Below are 22,728 nucleotides of genomic sequence, written 5' to 3'. Positions count from 1 at the left end.
GGGGCCCATCTGTGAATTGACTTGGCGTTAGGTTAGGTTAGGTTAGGTTAGATTAGGTTTACCATACTCATATGGGCAAAATTTGATGTACTTGCATATTAAAATAAAACTTAGATTCGTGTTTATACCAAGTGTAATTTTGGGACAAATGGGATTTGGGATAACTATTTTGGGACAAATGGGATTTGGGATAACTATTTTGGGACAAATGGGATTTGGGATAACTATTTTGGGACAAATGGGATTTGGGATAACTATTTTGGGACAAATGGGATTTGGGATAACTATTTTGGGACAAATGGGATTTGGGATAACTATTTTGGGACAAATGGGATTGGGACGAATAGGATTGGGGGAAATGGGATTGGGAGAAATGGGAATTGGGAGAAATGGGATTGGGAGAAATGAGATTGGGAGAAATGGGAATTGGGAGAAATGGGATTGGGAGAAAAGGGATTGGGAGAACTATTTTGGGCGAAATGGGGGTAAGCCCTTCAAAGTGTGGCCTACTGGCCCCTGGAAGTAGGCTGCAACAAGCTTAACGTTTTTACGCTGGTTACCTTGATTTGTTTACAAAGTCCTTTTTACCTATCACACGAACCCAAACCTTCATGTTCGCATTTCCCTGCTGCTTGGTTTTGTTGCAGCCTACTTCCAGGGGCTAGTAGGCCACACTTTGAAGCTCTCTGGCGCTCTTTTAACTCATCGTTGGAAAATGGGACCAAAAAGCCATACTTCTCAACTCACCCCCTGCAACTCTTTCAGATTTTTGCATAACCCAGGCCTGATACTCACTAAGACAGTAGAATTTAGTGAGTTTAGTGACTAAAAAGTTTAAAAAAGTGACTAAATAGTGACTGAAAATCTACCTAAAATGGTAAAAAAAGGTTTGTAAGACAGTTTTCTAACGTTCAATGCTAAAGAAAATTCGAAAAAACTGATAAATAGTAACTAATTTTGCGAAAAGTGACTTTTAGTGACAGATTTTAAAAAAGTGACTCAGTATCAGGCCTGATGTTAACCTTTTGAAACACCCTGTAATTTAAAATTAATAAAATTTCAATCATGTTTGTTTGTCTAACATTTCTAATTGAGTTTAATTAAGATTAATGTAGAATATAATAATTTTTATTTAACTATTTAGAAATGAAAATTAAATCTGGATCGCATCCTTATACATCGCAACCCACGAATACTACGAAGAAACCAAAGTTTACAAATATAAGAATATCCTGTCTTATAGAAAACTATGGTATTCGGTAAATTTTTATCACACAAATCTTAAATTTTTTAAAAGGAAAATAGGATTATAGTTCTAAAAATATAGGACTTGAATGGACTATTTTTTTTTAATTCTAGGATTTTATATGACTGTATATGCCATTTCATTTACTAACATTACATTGAAATAAATCTTAAATTTTCACTTAAAAATTAGAAACTAACCATTTTATCACAAAATATACTAGTAGCTAACCATGTAAACAATAACAAAAGCATAGACTAGAATGATTTTGTATAGAAATTTATCCAATAGCTAAATCTATCAATTTAACTGAGTGACGGGATTTGAAAAACGCAAAATATCAAAAATATAGGATTTTAAAGAACGTTTTGGGGAATTTGCTAAAAATTAAGGATGTTATAGGACATTTTTGGAATATAGGATTTTATAGGACATTTTTGGAATATAGGATTTTATAGGAATTATTGGACCTCTGGGGGCCCTGTAAAAGTTAATAAGCATTAAATTATATAAAAATTATGTATGGGTCGACTTTCCATAATAACACAACAAGGGCAGTGTGTGTAATATCAATAACAGTAGAAGGAAAGTGAGGTCGACCCGTCAGTCCCAGGTTCAGGTTTAGGTTCGGGATCGAGATCCGGGATTTAAGGGTGAAATGGGGGTAAAATCATCGAAAAGTCAATGTATTTATGATATTTCTCGCGACGATTTGTTTTCCCACATATCAACATATTATGTTCAGGCCCAACTTGTTTATTTATCTACGCTTATCTCGAAAGATACTTGAACGTATATCTTATCAAGCTTTATCGTACGGAATAAGTTGAAATGATGTAAAAAGTGATAACCTAGGCGACGCGTGCGCAGATTACCCCGGGGGACGCGGTTAATTTGAATTTAAGAGTGTTTTGACGTCATGGAATATTCGTTGTTAAAGTAGAATGGAAATATTTTTAAACTTCATTTTAATATCATTGTAGTACTTAAATATGCTTGACACTTGAACCAATCTCACGAGTATTTCTTAAAACGAATATCTCGATCGCGTTTTATCGTACGAAATAAGTGGAAATTATGTAAGTTGTATGATACTTGATAACCTAGGCAGGAAGATAGCGCGCGCGTGCGTGGATTACCTGGGAGGCGCGGATTGCCCGGGCGCGCGGTTAATTTGAATTTAAAACATGGATTCCCTCTCCGAAATAATTCATGTACCCAAAATTGGACCGCAAGTTTTTTTCTTTTAGGGGAATCTCTATGGGAGTTTAACATTACAATAAAGCTAATAGGTCCAGTTTGGGGTACTTTTGGTCCGAAATGGGGTACATAGGGCCGAAAATGGTGACTTTGGTCGTTTTAAGGGTACTTTTGGTCTATTTTGGTCCATTTTTGGGTACATCAGAAAAGCAGTTGGAAAAACGAAGAGCCTTATTTTTTTTTCCACCCATCTCCAAACTCCAAAAATTTATTGCTATAATTTATTTATCCCTTCCGTAGGTATAAAATAAGATAAAAACCACTTACCTATATTTTAATTACGGTAAATTAAAAATACTAAATTAGTGTACTAAGTTACGTTTAAAAGAACCTTTTGTAACAATTCCAATATGTAAATATAGGTATAAGGATTGAAAAAATACTTAAAGTGGTTTTACTGATAAACTCTAAAGGAATTTAACTTTAAAGGGTATCTTAGATTATTGTTTTTAATTGTATTCAAGTTGAAAACGTATTAAGAGTCCTTCAAAGTACTATAAAAGGATTTTATTTACGAACTTAATTCATATTTTCTTCAAACTTTCAATTCGCTTTTATTACTATTTAAATACGGTAAGATATAATTCTTATACACAAATATAGTCAGAAAGATACTATAAAACACTAAAATTAAAATTAAATTAAATTTGTGTGGATAAGATTTGTAAATATCATTTTGAAACTAATAACTTTCACGCTTTATTTAAGTCAAGCCAATAAAAACAATTACCTATATTTTAAATACGGTAAAATATAAATACATTTCCGATATGAAAATAGGTAGAATAACACTATGAAAAGTTCCTTTTTCTTCTTTTAATACGACAACACACAATTCTGATACGCAAATATATAAAGAAAATATAAAAAAAAATTTACTCTACGTTCGATACGTTAAAATACATTTCCGATACACAAATATAGATAAAGAAATACTATAAAATGTAAAAAGGTAGAAAAATACTACACATTAACCATTATGAATTTAAGCTTACAACATCCTTCACGTATAGAGCATAACATATATGTTCAGAGTTAACTTGTTTCCTCGTTATCTTTATCGCATGTGTTTTAAATAGCGTATGGAATAAGTTAAGAATGTACTGAAATGGTGTATGTTTAAACCTCGTAGAATAAAGAGTAAAACATATGTTCAGAGTCGGCTTCATTACTAAAGCGAATAACACAGAGACGTTTCCGGTGTAGTCACGTAGGAAGAAAAATACTACAACACTCTCTATACTCTACATTCAACACGTTAAAATATACTTCCGAAATGCCAATTTAGGTAGTAAAATACTACAAAATCTCTATACTTTACCTTCAATACGTTAAATTACATTCCAATATGTAAATATAGGTAGTAAATACTACAAAAGCCTCTTTTCTTGGCGTTCAATATGTTAAAATAGATTTCTGAAATGCAAATATAGGTAGTAAATACTACAAAATCTCTATACTCTACCTTCAATACGTTAAATTACATTCCAATATGTAAATATAGGTAGTAAATACTACAAAAGCCTCTTTTCTTGGCGTTCAATATGTTAAAATAGATTTCTGAAATGCAAATATAGGTAGTAAATACTACAAAAACCTCTTTTCTTGGCGTTCAATATGTTAAAATAGATTTCTCAAATGCAAATATAGGTAGTAATTACTACAAAAGCCTCTTACTCTACGTTCAATACGTTAAATTAATGATATGCCTCCGATCGAATCGTTCATTTTTTCCTATTTAAATTAGAATTGCTTCTAGTGTTCGGCAGTCGATTAATTTTTATCCACAAATTTTCCGATTTATTTAAAAAACGTTGGTAAAAAGAATATCATTTTAACTTATTTAATTGTGTTTTTTACCCAACCAAGCATTTATTTGAATAAAAGTGGTATTTATTTAAATAACCAATAGTTAAATAAAAATTGTTAAATGTTAAAATAATCGAAAGTGAACAAGCCTATTTTTTAAATAAAACAAACAGACTTTAGAGTTGATAAGATTTGTAAATATCATTTGAAACTAATAATTTTCACGCAAGCAATTACATTTTTAAAAATGAAAGAAGTTAAACAATATAAAAATTTGTAAATATTGTAAATATTTTTAGGTAATAAAGAAATTAAGAAATGTTTTAATTAAAATATCTTTCATTTTCTACTACATTTTTAAAAATGAAAGAAGTTTAACAATATAATTATTCTAATATAATTTCAAAATCAGGTATTATTTAAAGTACAAATACATAATTTAGTGAAGCAATTCTTATTTAAATACTTTTATTTAATTAATTTGTGTATCTGAAATGTATTTATTGAAAAATAAGTGGGTTTTACTATTTATCACGGTTTTTTATATATATATTGGAATTGTTACAAAAGGTTCTTTTAAACGTAACTTAGTACATTAATTTATTTTGGAAGTTCAAAACGTATTAAGAGCCCTTCAGAGTACTATAAAAGGATTTCATTTACAAACTAAATTAATATTTTCTTCAAACTTTCAATTCGTTATAATTTGAATTTAAATGAAAACATCATGGATTATAGATGCGTAATCTACTATTAGACCGAACTAATTAAAAAAAATACTTAAAGTAAGTGGTTTTACTGATAAACTCTAAAGGAATTTTGGAATTTTCTAGAATAGCAAAGTAAAACTAAAACGTAAACCAAGTTTAAAACGAAACTAATAACTGGGAGAGAGGTTGAAGTAAGTAATTTGTTTTATTTTTCGTTTTTTAATTTTTGAGTTCCCTATATTATTATAAACTAAATTAAATATAATTTTTGAAAATTTGTGATAAAAGATCTGCTCCTTCGTGTTTTACATATATTTAAAAACTCGAGATTTTAATGAATTGTTTTCAAAGCATGAAAAATATAGCAGATCCTTTGATTTTAATTGTAGTTAGTAGTTACTTAAAAAAAAAGTCGCTAGCTGACTTGGAGCTGGTGTAGTTAAATTTTAAAAATGTGTATTTTAAATTTTGTTTGTAAAAGTTTTTTTTGAAAAAGTTTAGTATTATAGTTTAAATTTATTAAATAAAATAAAATATAAATTATACATTTGGTTTAGTATTTTACTATTGCAAGTAAAATTAATAGTAATTTCAATTACTTTTTTAGTATTTTTTTTGACAAATATGCAAACTATTTAGTTATTTCAAAAACAAATACGTCGAATTATTTGGTATTCGAAATACTATTGGTTAGTTTTTATATCTTTAATTTTATTTTTCAGAACAATTTCTCTTTGTCTAGCTTCTTCTAACTTTAATTTAGATGGCCTTAAAGCCAAGTATTTAACAAATTTTGTAACCAAGTAGATGGAGCTTTAAACAATTTTTCAGTCATGTAGTCAAGGAAATGTTTAAATATAAGTGTATTTGGTCATTTTGATGGTCAAATAGCCCAGTATGGAACTGCGAGATGATAGTCAGACATTGAGACGCGGGTGGCGCCCGTGCCCCAGCATCCGCGCCCTCGCCCTGATGGTGCCCCGAGCCTCCGTCGACGTCTGAAATGTGAAATGGGGCACACGAACATTTCCTTGACTACATGACTGAAAAATTGTTTAAAGCTCCATCTACTTGGTTACAAAATTTGTTAAATACTTGGCTTTAAGGCCATCTAAATTAAAGTTAGAAGAAGCTAGACAAAGAGAAATTGTTCTGAAAAATAAAATTAAAGATATAAAAACTAACCAATAGTATTTCGAATACCAAATAATTCGACGTATTTGTTTTTGAAATAACTAAATAGTTTGCATATTTGTCAAAAAAAATACTAAAAAAGTAATTGAAATTACTATTAATTTTACTTGCAATAGTAAAATACTAAACCAAATGTATAATTTATATTTTATTTTATTTAATAAATTTAAACTATAATACTAAACTTTTTCAAAAAAAACTTTTACAAACAAAATTTAAAATACACATTTTTAAAATTTAACTACACCAGCTCCAAGTCAGCTAGCGACTTTTTTTTTAAGTAACTACTAACTACAATTAAAATCAAAGAATCTGCTATATTTTTCATGCTTTGAAAACAATTCATTAAAATCTCGAGTTTTTAAATATATGTAAAACACGAAGGAGCAGATCTTTTATCACAAATTTTCAAAAATTATATTTAATTTAGTTTATAATAATATAGGGAACTCAAAAATTAAAAAACGAAAAATAAAAAAAATTACTTACTTCAACCTCTCTCCCAGTTATTAGTTTCGTTTTAAACTTGGTTTACGTTTTAGTTTTACTTTGCTATTCTAGAAAATTCCAAAATTCCTTTAGAGTTTATCAGTAAAACCACTTACTTTAAGTATTTTTTTTAATTAGTTCGGTCTAATAGTAGATTACGCATCTATAATCCATGATGTTTTCATTTAAATTCAAATTATAACGAATTGAAAGTTTGAAGAAAATATTAATTTAGTTTGTAAATGAAATCCTTTTATAGTACTCTGAAGGGCTCTTAATACGTTTTGAACTTCCAAAATAAATTAATGTACTAAGTTACGTTTAAAAGAACCTTTTGTAACAATTCCAATATATATATATATATATATATATATATATATATATATAAAACCGTGATAAATAGTAAAACCCACTTATTTTTCAATTAATACATTTCAGATACACATTAATTAAATAAAAGTATTTAAATAAGAATTGCTTCACTAAATTATGCATTTGTACTTTAAATAATACCTGATTTTGAAATTATATTAGAATAATTATATTGTTAAACTTCTTTCATTTTTAAAAATGTAGTAGAAAATGAAAGATATTTTAATTAAAACATTTCTTAATTTCTTTATTACCTAAAAATATTTACAATATTTACAAATTTTTATATTGTTTAACTTCTTTCATTTTTAAAAATGTAATTGCTTGCGTGAAAATTATTAGTTTCAAATGATATTTACAAATCTTATCAACTCTAAAGTCTGTTTGTTTTATTTAACAAATAGGCTTGTTCACTTTCGATTATTTTAACATTTAACAATTTTTATTTAACTATTGGTTATTTAAATAAATACCACTTTTATTCAAATAAATGCTTGGTTGGGTAAAAAACACAATTAAATAAGTTAAAATGATATTCTTTTTACCAACGTTTTTTAAATAAATCGGAAAATTTGTGGATAAAAATTAATCGACTGCCGAACACTAGAAGCAATTCTAATTTAAATAGGAAAAAATGAACGATTCGATCGGAGGCATATCATTAATTTAACGTATTGAACGTAGAGTAAGAGGCTTTTGTAGTAATTACTACCTATATTTGCATTTGAGAAATCTATTTTAACATATTGAACGCCAAGAAAAGAGGTTTTTGTAGTATTTACTACCTATATTTGCATTTCAGAAATCTATTTTAACATATTGAACGCCAAGAAAAGAGGCTTTTGTAGTATTTACTACCTATATTTGCATTTGAGAAATCTATTTTAACATATTGAACGCCAAGAAAAGAGGTTTTTGTAGTATTTACTACCTATATTTGCATTTGAGAAATCTATTTTAACATATTGAACGCCAAGAAAAGAGGTTTTTGTAGTATTTACTACCTATATTTGCATTTCAGAAATCTATTTTAACATATTGAACGCCAAGAAAAGAGGTTTTTGTAGTATTTACTACCTATATTTGCATTTCAGAAATCTATTTTAACATATTGAACGCCAAGAAAAGAGGCTTTTGTAGTAATTACTACCTATATTTGCATTTGAGAAATCTATTTTAACATATTGAACGCCAAGAAAAGAGGTTTTTGTAGTATTTACTACCTATATTTGCATTTCAGAAATCTATTTTAACATATTGAACGCCAAGAAAAGAGGCTTTTGTAGTATTTACTACCTATATTTACATATTGGAATGTAATTTAACGTATTGAAGGTAAAGTATAGAGATTTTGTAGTATTTTACTACCTAAATTGGCATTTCGGAAGTATATTTCAACGTGTTGAATGTAGAGTATAGAGAGTGTTGTAGTATTTTTCTTCCTACGTGACTACACCGGAAACGTCTCTGTGTTATTCGCTTTAGTAATCAAGCCGACTCTGAACATATGTTTTACTCTTTATTCTACGAGGTTTAAACATACACCATTTCAGTACATTCTTAACTTATTCCATACGCTATTTAAAACACATGCGATAAAGATAACGAGGAAACAAGTTAACTCTGAACATATATGTTATGCTCTATACGTGAAGGATGTTGTAAGCTTAAATTCATAATGGTTAATGTGTAGTATTTTTCTACCTTTTTACATTTTATAGTATTTCTTTATCTATATTTGTGTATCGGAAATGTATTTTAACGTATCGAACGTAGAGTAAATTTTTTTTTATATTTTCTTTATATATTTGCGTATCAGAATTGTGTGTTGTCGTATTAAAAGAAGAAAAAGGAACTTTTCATAGTGTTATTCTACCTATTTACATATCGGAAATGTATTTATATTTTACCGTATTTAAAATATAGGTAATTGTTTTTATTGGCTTGACTTAAATAAAGCGTGAAAGTTATTAGTTTCAAAATGATATTTACAAATCTTATCCACACAAATTTAATTTAATTTTAATTTTAGTGTTTTATAGTATCTTTCTGACTATATTTGTGTATAAGAATTATATCTTACCGTATTTAAATAGTAATAAAAGCGAATTGAAAGTTTGAAGAAAATATGAATTAAGTTCGTAAATAAAATCCTTTTATAGTACTTTGAAGGACTCTTAATACGTTTTCAACTTGAATAAAATTAAAAACAATAATCTAAGATACCCTTTAAAGTTAAATTCCTTTAGAGTTTATCAGTAAAACCACTTTAAGTATTTTTTCAATCCTTATACCTATATTTACATATTGGAATTGTTACAAAAGGTTCTTTTAAACGTAACTTAGTACACTAATTTAGTATTTTTAATTTACCGTAATTAAAATATAGGTAAGTGGTTTTTATCTTATTTTATACCTACGGAAGGGATAAATAAATTATAGCAATAAATTTTTGGAGTTTGGAGATGGGTGAAAAAAAATAAGGCTCTTCGTTTTTCCAACTGCTTTTCTGATGTACCCAAAAATGGACCAAAATAGACCAAAAGTACCCTTAAAACGACCAAAGTCACCATTTTCGGCCCTATGTACCCCATTTCGGACCAAAAGTACCCCAAACTGGACCTATTAGCTTTATTGTAATGTTAAACTCCCATAGAGATTCCCCTAAAAGAAAAAAACTTGCGGTCCAATTTTGGGTACATGAATTATTTCGGAGAGGGAATCCATGTTTTAAATTCAAATTAACCGCGCGCCCGGGCAATCCGCGCCTCCCAGGTAATCCACGCACGCGCGCGCTATCTTCCTGCCTAGGTTATCAAGTATCATACAACTTACATAATTTCCACTTATTTCGTACGATAAAACGCGATCGAGATATTCGTTTTAAGAAATACTCGTGAGATTGGTTCAAGTGTCAAGCATATTTAAGTACTACAATGATATTAAAATGAAGTTTAAAAATATTTCCATTCTACTTTAACAACGAATATTCCATGACGTCAAAACACTCTTAAATTCAAATTCTGCGCACGCGTCGCCTAGGTTATCACTTTTTACATCATTTCTAACTTATTCCGTACGATAAAGCTTGATAAGATATACGTTCAAGTATCTTTCGAGATAAGCGTAGATAAATAAACAAGTTGGGCCTGAACATAATATGTTGATATGTGGGAAAACAAATCGTCGCGAGAAATATCATAAATACATTGACTTTTCGATGATTTTACCCCCATTTCACCCTTAAATCCCGGATCTCGATCCCGAACCTAAACCTGAACCTGGGACTGACGGGTCGACCTCACTTTCCTTCTACTAATAACGTTTAATTTCGGTTAGGGTAAGTATTATTATTATCGGGTAGTTTCGGTTTGATCATGTCAACGAGTGGTATCGGTTCATTTGCATGTTTAACCTATTTTTAATCAAATATAATATCGGTACATTAACCGATCAGCCATCGACCCTTCAATTATTCTCTAGCAATGTTTCCTTCATACAAAATGCACAATAAAATCACCGAGTTGAATGTTAGCGGGTTGATGACAAAAAGGGGGTTGGAACTCGGATGGCCGGAAGTGTTACTCAAATATTCCCGATTCTCCCCCCCCCCCGGAGGAAATATCGATATCGAAAGGCCGTTTCAAGTAAGAGAATAACTACTCACTGGCAAGACGAGGTCTGAACTGAATCGCCAGCTTGTAGCTCTGCAACGCTTCTTCGTATCGGCCTTGCTCCTGCAGCAAAATCCCTCTGCAATGCACAAAATTAAATAACATTAAAATAACGTAATATACACTTATTGAAATGATGTATAATGCACATTAAAATAATGTATAATGCACATTAAAATAATGTATAACGCTCATTAAAATAATGTATAACGCTCATTAAAATAATGTATAACGCTCATTAAAATAATGTATAACGCACATTAAAATAATGTATAATGCACATTAAAATAATGTATAATGCACATTAAAATAATGTATAATGCACATTAAAATAATGTATAATGCACATTAAAATTATGTATAACGCACATTAAAATGATGTATAATGCACATTAAAATGATGTATAATGCACATTAAAATGATGAATAATGCACATTAAAATAATGTATTATGCACATTAAAATTATGTATGATGCACATTAAAATAATGTATAATGCACATTAAAATTATGTATAACGCACATTAAAATGATGTATAACGCACATTAAAATGATGTATAATGCACATTAAAATGATGTATAAAGCACAGTAAAATAATGTATAAAGCACAGTAAAATAATGTATTATACACATTAAAACTATGTATTACACACACATTAAAGCTGTATTACACAATTTTAAATTATGTACTATACATCTTTTAAAATTATGTACTATACACCTTTTGAAATTGTGTTTTATAAACACATTAAATTTCTGTATTATAAACACATTTAAGCTGAATTACACACATTAAAATTTTGAATTATATACATTATACACACATTAAAATTACGCTTTAAATTATTTATTTTTAATAACATTATATTTCTGTTTAAATTGTAATAGACTGCAAAAACTGGGCATATTTGTTCAATAAAATTCGAACGGAAGTCCCTTGGAAAACAAATTATCCGTCGCCACTGTGTCAATTAAAATTATTTGAATTTGCGACGAGCTCGTTTAATTTAATCAACCATGATAATTCTAAATATGATTAGAAATTAATTAAGAACTTTGATCGAAAAAAATTAAATAAAAACGAAGGGATTTCGATGAATCCATAAAAAGTAAAATAATCAAAACTTTCAGACAAATATATTTGCCTGGCATCCTTAAAGGCTACGGATAAATCTAGGACAACCGTTTCTTTTAGTAGTCAAACTTTATCCGCCTCCAAATCTCATTAATACCCCGAAACATAAGATTTTAATTAGCAATTTCATCCATCGCGAGTTCGGCGGCACCCGGGCCTTGATTAAAATCACGTTAATTTCTTTTTTATCGCTCGCTTATCATGAGAGGGCGCTCACGAGCGTATAATTGACGTCGATATTTCGATTTCCAAAATAGACGCGTGGGGGCGCCCCGAAAAACCCATAAACGGACCCCCATAGATGGCGCTTTAACTCTATACAAAATAGCTTGTTTACTTACTGAAGCGTAATGCATTATAGATTGGACGGGGGTTCTTCTCGCCCGCCCCCCTGCGCGTTATCACCCCCCCTCAACTAACTCTGGGGCTCAGCCACCCTTCTCTCCTTTGGTTGATACAACTATTTCCATCCTCCCCCAAACCCGTCTGCCCGTATTTCCGACCTTTCACAACTAGGTCCGCGCTACCCCCCAAGGTCGCGTTTCCATTGGATTATTTTTACCGCAACGAAATTGTTGTGCGGAACAATTATAGTCGTAGTAATTTTGAAATAATGCCAACGCCTTGTCTATATTCGTTGACGACGAAAATTTCTAGAATTCAGAGTGCTTCGCTAATGAATAATTTTAAAACTCAGTAATAATCAGCTAGGCTAATACCCAAAGCACCACCTTAGGCCTAAGTCATCACGCGACTTTTAAAGGCATTAATTCAGGTGGCCGGGTTACAATGCGTAAGAGGGTGGTGGAAAACCCTTAATGCCACGCGAGCAACCGCTCCCTACACTCACTATTACCGTTAACTTCAGAAATGATTCTAGATATGGCGCCAAGTTTGCGATGGTCACGCGCTTAATTCAAAATTCACATTTAATTTTCGTTGAACGAGCAAACACATTCGGCAAAATTTAAATCGGAGGTTCATCAAAATGATAAGATGCTTAAAGCAAGTGGCAGCTCTAGCGTAGTACCTCGATGGTACGATAGATGTCGCTTTTGGCAAATCGTACAGCTTTGTGAATTAGATCCCATTTGATTTTTTGATTGTATTGATTTGTAATTGTATAATTAACGGATATTATCAGTAAGCTTATCTTTAATTAATTTATATCTTAAATAAATTTAATAACTATTTCATATTTTAGTTTGCTCGGATTTTCTAAGCATTTTAATTTTCTAAGAAACTATTTTCGTCATTTTTTATTCCTATATGAAAATAAATTTTTTTAAAAAAATCCGTTAATATAAATCTTGATTTTAATCATGATTTAAATCAAATTGAATTGGGTGTAGCAAGAACAGCATCAAAGCTAAGTTTTTCTGCCACTTGTTCAAACAAAATACACCTTTTTACAAGTTTTATTTGCCACTGATTTTATTGGGCGTTAAACGTAGCTTATTTTCCCTAAAGGGCCTACGATATTTCTTACATAATGCGTTTTACGCTTCACGATTTTGTCACACGATGGAGCCACATTATCAAAAATATTTGCGAGCTAATAAAATGGCAAATAGGTACCGCCCAATCAAAATTGTTTATGCACAGTGTAATCAACGATTCAAACCAGTACTGTAGCCAAAATATTGTCAAAGGGGTCGAGACAGTTTTTTAGAAGCGGCAAAATTTTAGTTCGGTCAGAGTTAATTTGAAAAGGGGGATAAAACCGAAAACCCCTCTGTCTACGCCACTGCTTCATACCATTTACATGGACAGTTATCATTTTGGAAATTAATTTTTAAACTCTATTTAAAGCAACTGTCGGCTCAATCATTGCCACCTGTATTATGATAAGGTCCCTGTTATAGAGATGGCCACGGATCTATCCGATTCTTCGAAAAACGCGTCCTTACTGGAGAGTGTACGTGGTGCCATCTATTTATGGCAAAGGAAGCTAAAATTTAAAATATCCAAATGTTAACGTCGACAGAGCCATTGTAGAGTGTTATATTTAGACAACTTATAATCTATTTATAAATGAAATGTAAAAATATTGTTTATAATTGCTATAATTTACGTTATTGACCAACTTACAAACGAACCAATCAACGCGAGAGGTACCTATAAGTACCACCTATTTAATTTCGACTCCAGCGACATCTATTAAAAAAATAGTTACTTCACGTAGAGCCGACACTTGCTTTAAGAATTTCAATTAGTTTAATGGTCTAAACAAAAATATTTGAATTTCTGGATTTATACTGATCTGAAGTTATAAAAAAAAACTTAAATTATAAAACTATAACTACTAATGGAAAATTTACTGAATCACTGAGATATGATTATTTATACTATGATTTCATTAAAATTAATTTTTGAAGTGGTGTATTTGAATGAAATAGTAGAATAATGATTTTCGGTAGACTACATGTCAACTGCTATACACTTTAGGTTACAAGATGAAGAATTAAACTTGTTTAATTGATATTAAAATGAAAAGCCGAAAATCGTCCTCAACCATTTGTTTACGGAAAGGAACAATTGCGGAAAATATTGTCGGGGTCCGTAAAATATTGCGAAATTCGGACGTTTGTCGGCGGGTGGAAACGCATCTTCCTTCCGTCGGCGATTCGAGGTGGAATCGATTTTGATTCCATATTTGAGAATCGGTTCCAGCGCTGGGAAATCAATAACTAAATCTAGCGTGGCTTAACGCGGAGCAATTGTTCGACTAAACAACAATAACTGAGAGAAGGCTCTGTGGAAAATGAGAAAATACATATAATATATATTTTCCGGGGTTAGCAAGAGATGATAAAAAATCTCTCTTCCGTTACCATGGCGACTAAACAAACATTTTTGAGCGGCTTTTCATTCCAACTTCCTCCGCCAGGGGGGGTTGTTTAGAGAGAGAGAGAGAAGAACGCGTTTGCAAATACCAAATATACGATATACAAGGAACCTTTGAGGAAGAAGTTGAAAAAGCGGAGTTCGACGATGCGAAACTGATTGCGGCGCGCACCGCCAGGGGGCGATTGACTAGAGGTTAAAACCCTACGAACCCCGAACCTCAACAACCGCTAGGCCTCCTTGACGTATCTTTCTTATTATTTTTACAAACCAACATTAAATCAAAACACACCAATTCGGAAAGGTCGATACTTTCAAATGCAATTCAGCGGGAGGGTTTGCAGTACGTATGTAAATTTAACCGTAAAGATTAGTGGAGATTATTTGCGATACTAGTGTTAAGCAAAATATTCTACAATGAAAATTATTCGTTAGTGTTCTATACCAGCTAAAAATTATAATTATTAAAACTAAAATGTAAACTATTAGTTCTAAATATCTAAACTATTAGTTCTAAATATCTAAACTATTAGTTCTAAATATCTAAACTATTAGTTCTAAATATCTAAACTATTAGTTCTAAATATCTAAACTATTAGTTCTAAATATCTAAACTATTAGTTCTAAATATCTAAACTATTAGTTCTAAATATCTAAACTATTAGTTCTAAATATCTAAACTATTAGTTCTAAATATCTAAACTATTAGTTCTAAATATCTAAACTATTAGTTCTAAATATCTAAACTATTAGTTCTAAATATCTAAACTATTAGTTCTAAATATCTAAACTATTAGTTCTAAATATCTAAACTATTAGTTCTAAATATCTAAACTATTAGTTCTAAATATCTAAACTATTAGTTCTAAATATCTAAACTATTAGTTCTAAATATCTAAACTATTAGTTCTAAATATCTAAACTATTAGTTCTAAATATCTAAACTATTAGTTCTAAATATCTAAACTATTAGTTCTAAATATCTAAACTATTAGTTCTAAATATCTTAACTATTAGTTCTAAATATCTAAACTATTAGTTCTAAATATCTAAACTATTAGTTCTAAATATCTAAACTATTAGTTCTAAATATCTAAACTATTAGTTCTAAATATCTAAACTATTAGTTCTAAATATCTAAACTATTAGTTCTAAATATCTAAACTATTAGTTCTAAATATCTAAACTATTAGTTCTAAATATCTAAACTATTAGTTCTAAATATCTAAACTATTAGTTCTAAATATCTAAACTATTCCAACTAAATATTTAAGCTCCTCAAATTAAAATTCGTAAGTATTAAAACTAAAATGTTAAATATTTCAACTAAATGTTTTAGCTCCTCAAATTAAAAATCCAAACTATTAAAACTAAAAACTTAACTGTTCAAATGAATATCTAACCTACTTAATTAAATGTTTATATTCCGAAAATTAAAATTTTAAACTAAAAAATCTAAAAATCCAAATAATTCGAACTAAAAATGTGAACTATTTAAACAATTAACAAACTATTCAAACTAAAATTATGAACTACCCAAACTCATCAAATTAAAATTATAATCTATTTAATCTAAACTGTATCAGTGTAAACTATTCGAAATAAAAATGTTAACTATATAAACCAAAAATACAAACCATTCGAACTAGAACTCTAAACTACTTAAACCAAATGTTTAAATTCCCCAAATTAAAATTCTAAACTATTTATACTAAAAGTAAAGAAATTTTACGATACAGAAAAAATAAAGTTGTTAAGCCTGATTTCCGTTTTCTATAATTGCGCTTGCATTTGGGAATAAAGCTTGTTAAAAAGTAACAACGATTTCCAAATGAATGGGCTTATAAAGAATCGATTTCAAGAACAGATAGATTAATTTCTCGAAGGATTTAAGGCGTGCATTAAAAGATGGTCCATTGTAGTTTTGTTTAAACAATCATCAATTTCTAGAGCTAAAACGAAGAGTAAAAAAGCTAGATAGAAAATATCCATGGCAACGGATTGATGACACGGACGGATTCGGCAATGACGTTTTATGGAGATGGATGTCCCGGCAATATTATTTTTTTTTGGTCAGCACATCGAAGGGGAAGTGCACGCGCCTAATAAATAAATATAATCACGGCCCCCACGTGATTAATAACGTAAATAAGCCATTACGTCATTTATGAGCGCGCCACCTAGTTTTTGCTTGCTGCCCAACCGATTTTTAAAACTGTCAAAAAGGTGAGCGATGCGCCTATATCTTGGATTAATTTGTTTTTTCACCAAAAATAATTTATTTCTGAAAAATATTTTTTTTTCATCTTAAAACGAAATTCATATTTTAAACAACTCGTAGCACGTGTAAGGAGTTGTTGATTTCTGGTATTAAGGAAAAATATTGTATTTTAATTGATTTTTTTTATTTATTATTATATACAGGGTGTTTTGAAAATATTTTAAGGAGTTGTAGGGGGTGAGTATGCCTGTTTTTCCCAACTACTAACAGGGGCTAGTAGGCCACACTTTGAAGCTCTCTGGCGCTCTTTTAACTCATCGTAGGAAAATTAAAAAAAAACAGGCATACCTCATAATTCCTTAAAAGTTTTGCATAATCTTTTGAAATACCCTGTACAATAAAAACCACTGAGACAATATATATAATTAAAATTGAGGCACTAAATATAATTAAAATAATTAAGACAATTTATAAAACATAAAAGAAGTATCAAGAAAAATTATATTCTTAATTATTTTCTTTCGGTTTTAAACTTATGTAAAGTGGTCAGATCAAATCAAAATACCCTGTACACCGCTGATATGAAAATGGACCCAAAAGAGGGGGATTAAAAATATGTGAGGCGGTCGCGAGTTTCAAATAGGGCCACGTCACGGATTTAAAGAGTTATAAAAGTTATCAGAGCGCAAATATTTTGCTCAAATCGCTGCGGGAAAGAAGCGGTTTATAAAATAGGGCCTTTGGCAAATGGGCTTTAACGGCCTTTTGGACACTTGGAGGGGGCACTTAAAGGGCCAATTTAAGCGGAGGGGGGCCTGTTTTGAATTTCACTCATGACGAAATTTTGAATTTTATATTTAGCCCAAAATTTCGGGCCGAAATATTTCGGCGTGACGTATAAGACTTCGCCCAAGGATTTACTCGATTGAAAATTTTCCCGAATATTAAATTAGTTGATGACTGGATTTAAAGCGAAAGACCATCAAAGTAGTTAAAATCTTTTTCTCGCTCGATTTATGGAAATTAGCAAATCAGCAAAATCCTTCGGAAATATCCTGCCATTTTACAAAATGGAGTAATAAAAGTACGGTTATACGGATTAGATTGGTTTTATCTCCGATATATTTAAAAAATTTATATATTTTGGGTCTGAAAAAACCACAGTTACTACGCATTGTAACCCGGCCACCGGAACTAAAGGCTTTAAATAAAATCGCTCGATGACTTAGGCCTAAGGTGCCTAGCCTAGCCTAGTTGATTACCGCAAGCAGAACACTTTTAAAAAGCGGCTGGTATTAGCATATTAACGCTCTTTTGAGATGCGTAAAATATATCATCCGCTTATGGTGTGACATTTTTAAAGACTAGTTGTAAGAAAACGGATAACAACGTAATATGATAATCGCACTGACTGGTTTGAATTGAAGCTAGTTACATTAAAAGTGAGAAATAATCAGCAGAATACACAACCAAAATCAAGCTAGAAATATTTGTCAGAGAATTTAAAAGTCTAAAATTATTTGCATTAAAAATACAGTGTGCTGCTGGTCGAACAATTTTACAGGCGCTGGTATTCCACAAATAGACCAATGGGATAATTATAAGCGCATCTTTATCTAATCGTCCGATAAAGCATTTGGAAGATGCGTTTCCAATTAACCCATTGGTCTATTTTTGGCCTACCAGCGCCTGTAGAAGTGTTCCACCCGCAGTACTCTGGTGTACTAGGAGAAGTACCGGAGCTGGACCACGGCTGAGGCTTCCACCCTGTAGGCGCATTTATTCTTACTCTAATAACAAGCGTAAGAGAGCAGAATTTGTTCGCTGAGAGCAAAATTTAAACAAGTCAGATCATTAAGTCTGAAAGCTCCGATTTGAGCAAAAATAGATAGTTTTAATTTAAAAAAGGTAAAAATATTAAAATAAAAATAAAAATAAAGTAAAGAATCCTTTGAAGATTTATATTATGAACTTATTTCTACTGGCTAACTTAAAACGTAAAGGCGACTTGCTTCAATTTTCATCTAACGTCAAAGACCTTTTTTCATCGCTAGCAGGACCAAATTTCAACTAGGATTAATTAGGCTTAATGGGGCGAAATAAACTACTCTACTAAATCATTTTGGCCCCTGCTAGAGGTCCCTAGAAGTTCAGATAAGAATTTAGTGCAGGGGGATGGAAAAAAAGAGGGAAGGCAATTAAAAAAAAATTGACTCCCCCACCCACTTCCATTCCTTGCAAAAATATCTTAACTCAAATACAGAGATAAAAAATTAGCTTACTTTGATAAATAAAATTTATGTAGAAGTTAAAGAAATTATTTTGATACCCTAACTTTAAAAGATTAAAATACCTACTCTATCTTATAATTTGAACTTTGAGCGTCCAGTTCCGGACATTTGATTATAATTCCGACAGAGGTTTTTATAATGATTCCTATTTTATTAACCTTTCGGTCAGAAAGACTAATCAGGTGCTTATTCAAAAACCTCAAAAAATGTATAGGAATATAGGAAATTCCACAGTCGATTTATAGGATAATATAGGATTATTTTCTTATAGGACCATATAGGAAAATTTGCATAAATAAAATTTAAATTTGTTTTAATATAAAATAAACATTTTTAATTCCGTTCAGTGCAGTTCTTTGGAGAAGCAGTTTAAGTTATAACATTTTCCATTGCAAAATTACAAAATTTAATGTATATTTTTTTGAAAGAAAAATAACACTATAGCTTCTACATTTTCCGAATAGTAAAACATTTTAACTCATAGATTAAATATTTGAAAGTAAAAAATAAAATAAAAAAATTAAGTGTTCACTTTTCAGAGTGGTCAGCGTCGATCGAAGTGACCGGGTCGACGTCATCAATTAAAGAGAAGACATGTCCCCCCCCCCCCCCTGACCGGAACAAAGATTTCCAAAATTAAATCAATGTTGTCGATATCCCCGTCTATAGAAACACGCGCGTAGATTTAAAAGCACCATCTAGGTTCTAAAATACGAACGAGTATAAAATCTCCCAATTTCGGACATTGGCAATCTTTTTAAAATTGATGTTTTGAAAATAACGAGGAAAATACAATTCTAACCCAACATGTATAGTATTAAAAGGAAAAGTTTAAAATTGAAATACGTAACTTAATTACCGCATTTCGGTTTAAAAAAAAAACGTATTAAATTTTCCTAATGACTTTCAGTTGGCCATGAATTGTCAGAAGATAACGGTGGAACTAGTAACGTCAATTTAATGGTTTCAAATAGAAACCCAACACTTGAATTTTGAAATCGCAATTATAAGGCCGCCTTCAATTAGGCAAATGGCAAAGGCTTCAGATTACCCTTCCTGTACATTTTAATTAGAGTAATGCAAGTACTAAGCTCCAAATTCGACGATAAAATGCCGAAATGTTATTGTTAGATAAGGAGGAGGCAGTTTTGAGACAATTCCGCGTACATTAATTTTTACTTTGGCGTCGAAACGTTACACTTTGATAGGACCCGACTGACTGGACGGATGAGTGTTAATTTATGTGTCTCACATTCAAATGTTACTTAAAAGTTGAGCAATATTTCCATAAGTAATTCCATAAAACAAGACATTAAAGATATTAAAATACAGGGTGGCCACAGAATATTTTGAAATCGTTAAAATAAATTAAAAGGAATTATAAGAAATTTATCAGTGAAATATAGAAAGAATATTGGGATAAATAAGGGGAAAACTAGGATAAAATTGATTAATACAGTATGAGAATACATTTGTCAAAATTGTTTAAAGGGGGTATAACATTCAAAATAAAGTTGATAACTATCGCCGATCAGTGTTGGAAATAAGCATCTTTAAAAACTAGGGCGTTTTAAAGAGTTCTAAGGGTAAAATACCAACTATTTAAATTTATTCAGACTTTTGAGACAAAATATAGGAAATTTAATGAAATTATAGGAGAAAAAAGGAAGGACGTTAAATTAGATTAAAAATAGGAACTGTGGTCACCCTGAAAGTATAAAAAGTTTTTCTCCGCGTCATGAGCTTAAGCCTAAAAATAAATTAAAATATAAAAAACTCGAATTTTTTAAAAATCCAGAAATTGGCAACTCTACGAATTCTTTTTAACGTAATAAGCGCCAGTTACCTCTAGCCTTATTAGACTTAGGCCTAAGGTGGTACCTTGGGTATTAGTCTAGCTGATTATTATTATTATTATTATTCAATAATATTAAGTTTTTCCTAACTAACTGTAATAACATTGGTGTTTATAATAACCATAGACAATGATTATTATACGTGTTGCCACAGTTTTTTAAATTCAAATCACCTGACTTTTCCAGGTTTTCCCTGAATTATATTGCGCCTAAAAATTATTTTTTTAACCTATATATTTGTAAATGTTTCTTTTTAGCAAGCGAAATAAAATTCTCTTAAATTTCCTTGATTTTAAGACTAATTTTTAAAATTCCCTGACTTTTCCATGAGTTTAAGACCAATATTAAAAAACCCTGACTTTAAGAACTACAAATATCAAGACACAGTCCAATATTAGACCTGATTACTGGTCATAGTGTCTCAATTTTTGTACTTTGATTAACTTCTTGGATATTTATGTTAATTTACTTTAGTTTAATTTTTTCTATAAACCGCAGGCCTAAAAGTCGTTTTTCGACTTGGCCTCGCTAAAACTTTGTAACCTATATACTTCTGTTAATAAAGAATTATTATTGTTATTATTATTATTTTTAGTATTATTATTATTATTAAAATTTATTAAAATAATTATTTTCATCCTTTAAGCTGATTTTTTTTAATATTCCATTAAATGACGTGGCGAAAAAGAGACTGAAAATTCGAACTCAAAAGCGTACGATGTCTTAGCCGAATTGTTAAAATCATAATAATTGAAACTTCGCTTCGGGGCAAAACTTGGAAAATGGCCCTTTAAAGGGTCAAAAATGGGAAGGGCCACTATTAAACGATTAAATTTGGGCCATTTTCTTCCCGTTAATTTTAAGACTGGGACCAGTTGCTGTAAGAAAAGATTTGTACAGCGACTAATTACAAACAGCCGCGCCATCTACCGTAATCACCCACAATTAGCGCGAACTGCTCCTTCCGTAGAACCATCACTGCCCGCTGACACCGCCAGAGGGAGCCTGTAAGCACCATACATTCATTTTCATTTAAAAACTGCACTTCGGTACTTAAGAAATTATTATTAAATGATAACCCCCCCCCTGAAGCGAAGAAAGTTCAATTACGAAATTGCTAGTTGTACTTTTCCAGGGCTGGGCCCTACAATAAAATCAAATGCACTTATAGAAATAGATAAAATAACTCATATTCAGTGACCACAGGAAACACTCTAAATTTTATAGGAAAAATAGGTAATTCATTATAAGAGTAATTTTTAGGTAAATATAAGAAATAATATAATAGGATTAATTTTTAAGTAATTAAAGGAATTTATAAGAGTAATTTTTAAGTTATTTTTTAGGAAATTATAGGTAAATATAGGAAATTATAAGAGTAATTGTTAGGTAAATATAGGAAAATATAATATTAATTTTTAAGTAAATATAGGAAATTATAGGATTAAGTTTTAAGTAAATATAGGAAATTATAGGATTAATTTTTAGGTAATTAAAGGAAATTATAAGAATAATTTTAAAGTAAATATAGGAACATATTGGAGTAATTTTTAAGTAAATATAGGAAATTATTGGAGTAATTTCAAGGTAAATATAGAAAATTATAGGAGTAATTTTTAGGT

General features: G+C 30.3%; 1 protein-coding gene across 1 annotated transcript in view; it reads right to left on the bottom strand.

Annotated features, from left to right (window-relative positions):
* The window catches only part of LOC149926271 (protein O-mannosyl-transferase TMTC2-like), a 297,023-nt gene that overhangs the window by 11,605 nt on the left and 262,690 nt on the right, over positions 1-22,728 (bottom strand). The window contains exon 7 of the mRNA XM_090160875.1: positions 10,748-10,833. Within this exon, the coding sequence (XP_090017001.1) occupies positions 10,748-10,833 (86 nt within the window). The remainder of the gene's footprint in view (positions 1-10,747; positions 10,834-22,728) is intronic.

The sequence above is a fragment of the Leiobunum rupestre genome, chromosome 10, assembly GCF_980474605.1.
Source record: "Leiobunum rupestre chromosome 10, qqLeiRupe1.1.hap1, whole genome shotgun sequence".
NCBI classification, from domain to species: domain Eukaryota; kingdom Metazoa; phylum Arthropoda; class Arachnida; order Opiliones; family Sclerosomatidae; genus Leiobunum; species Leiobunum rupestre.
The sequence above is the reverse complement of the archived record's forward strand: the minus strand, read 5'-3'. Positions and strand labels throughout refer to the sequence as shown.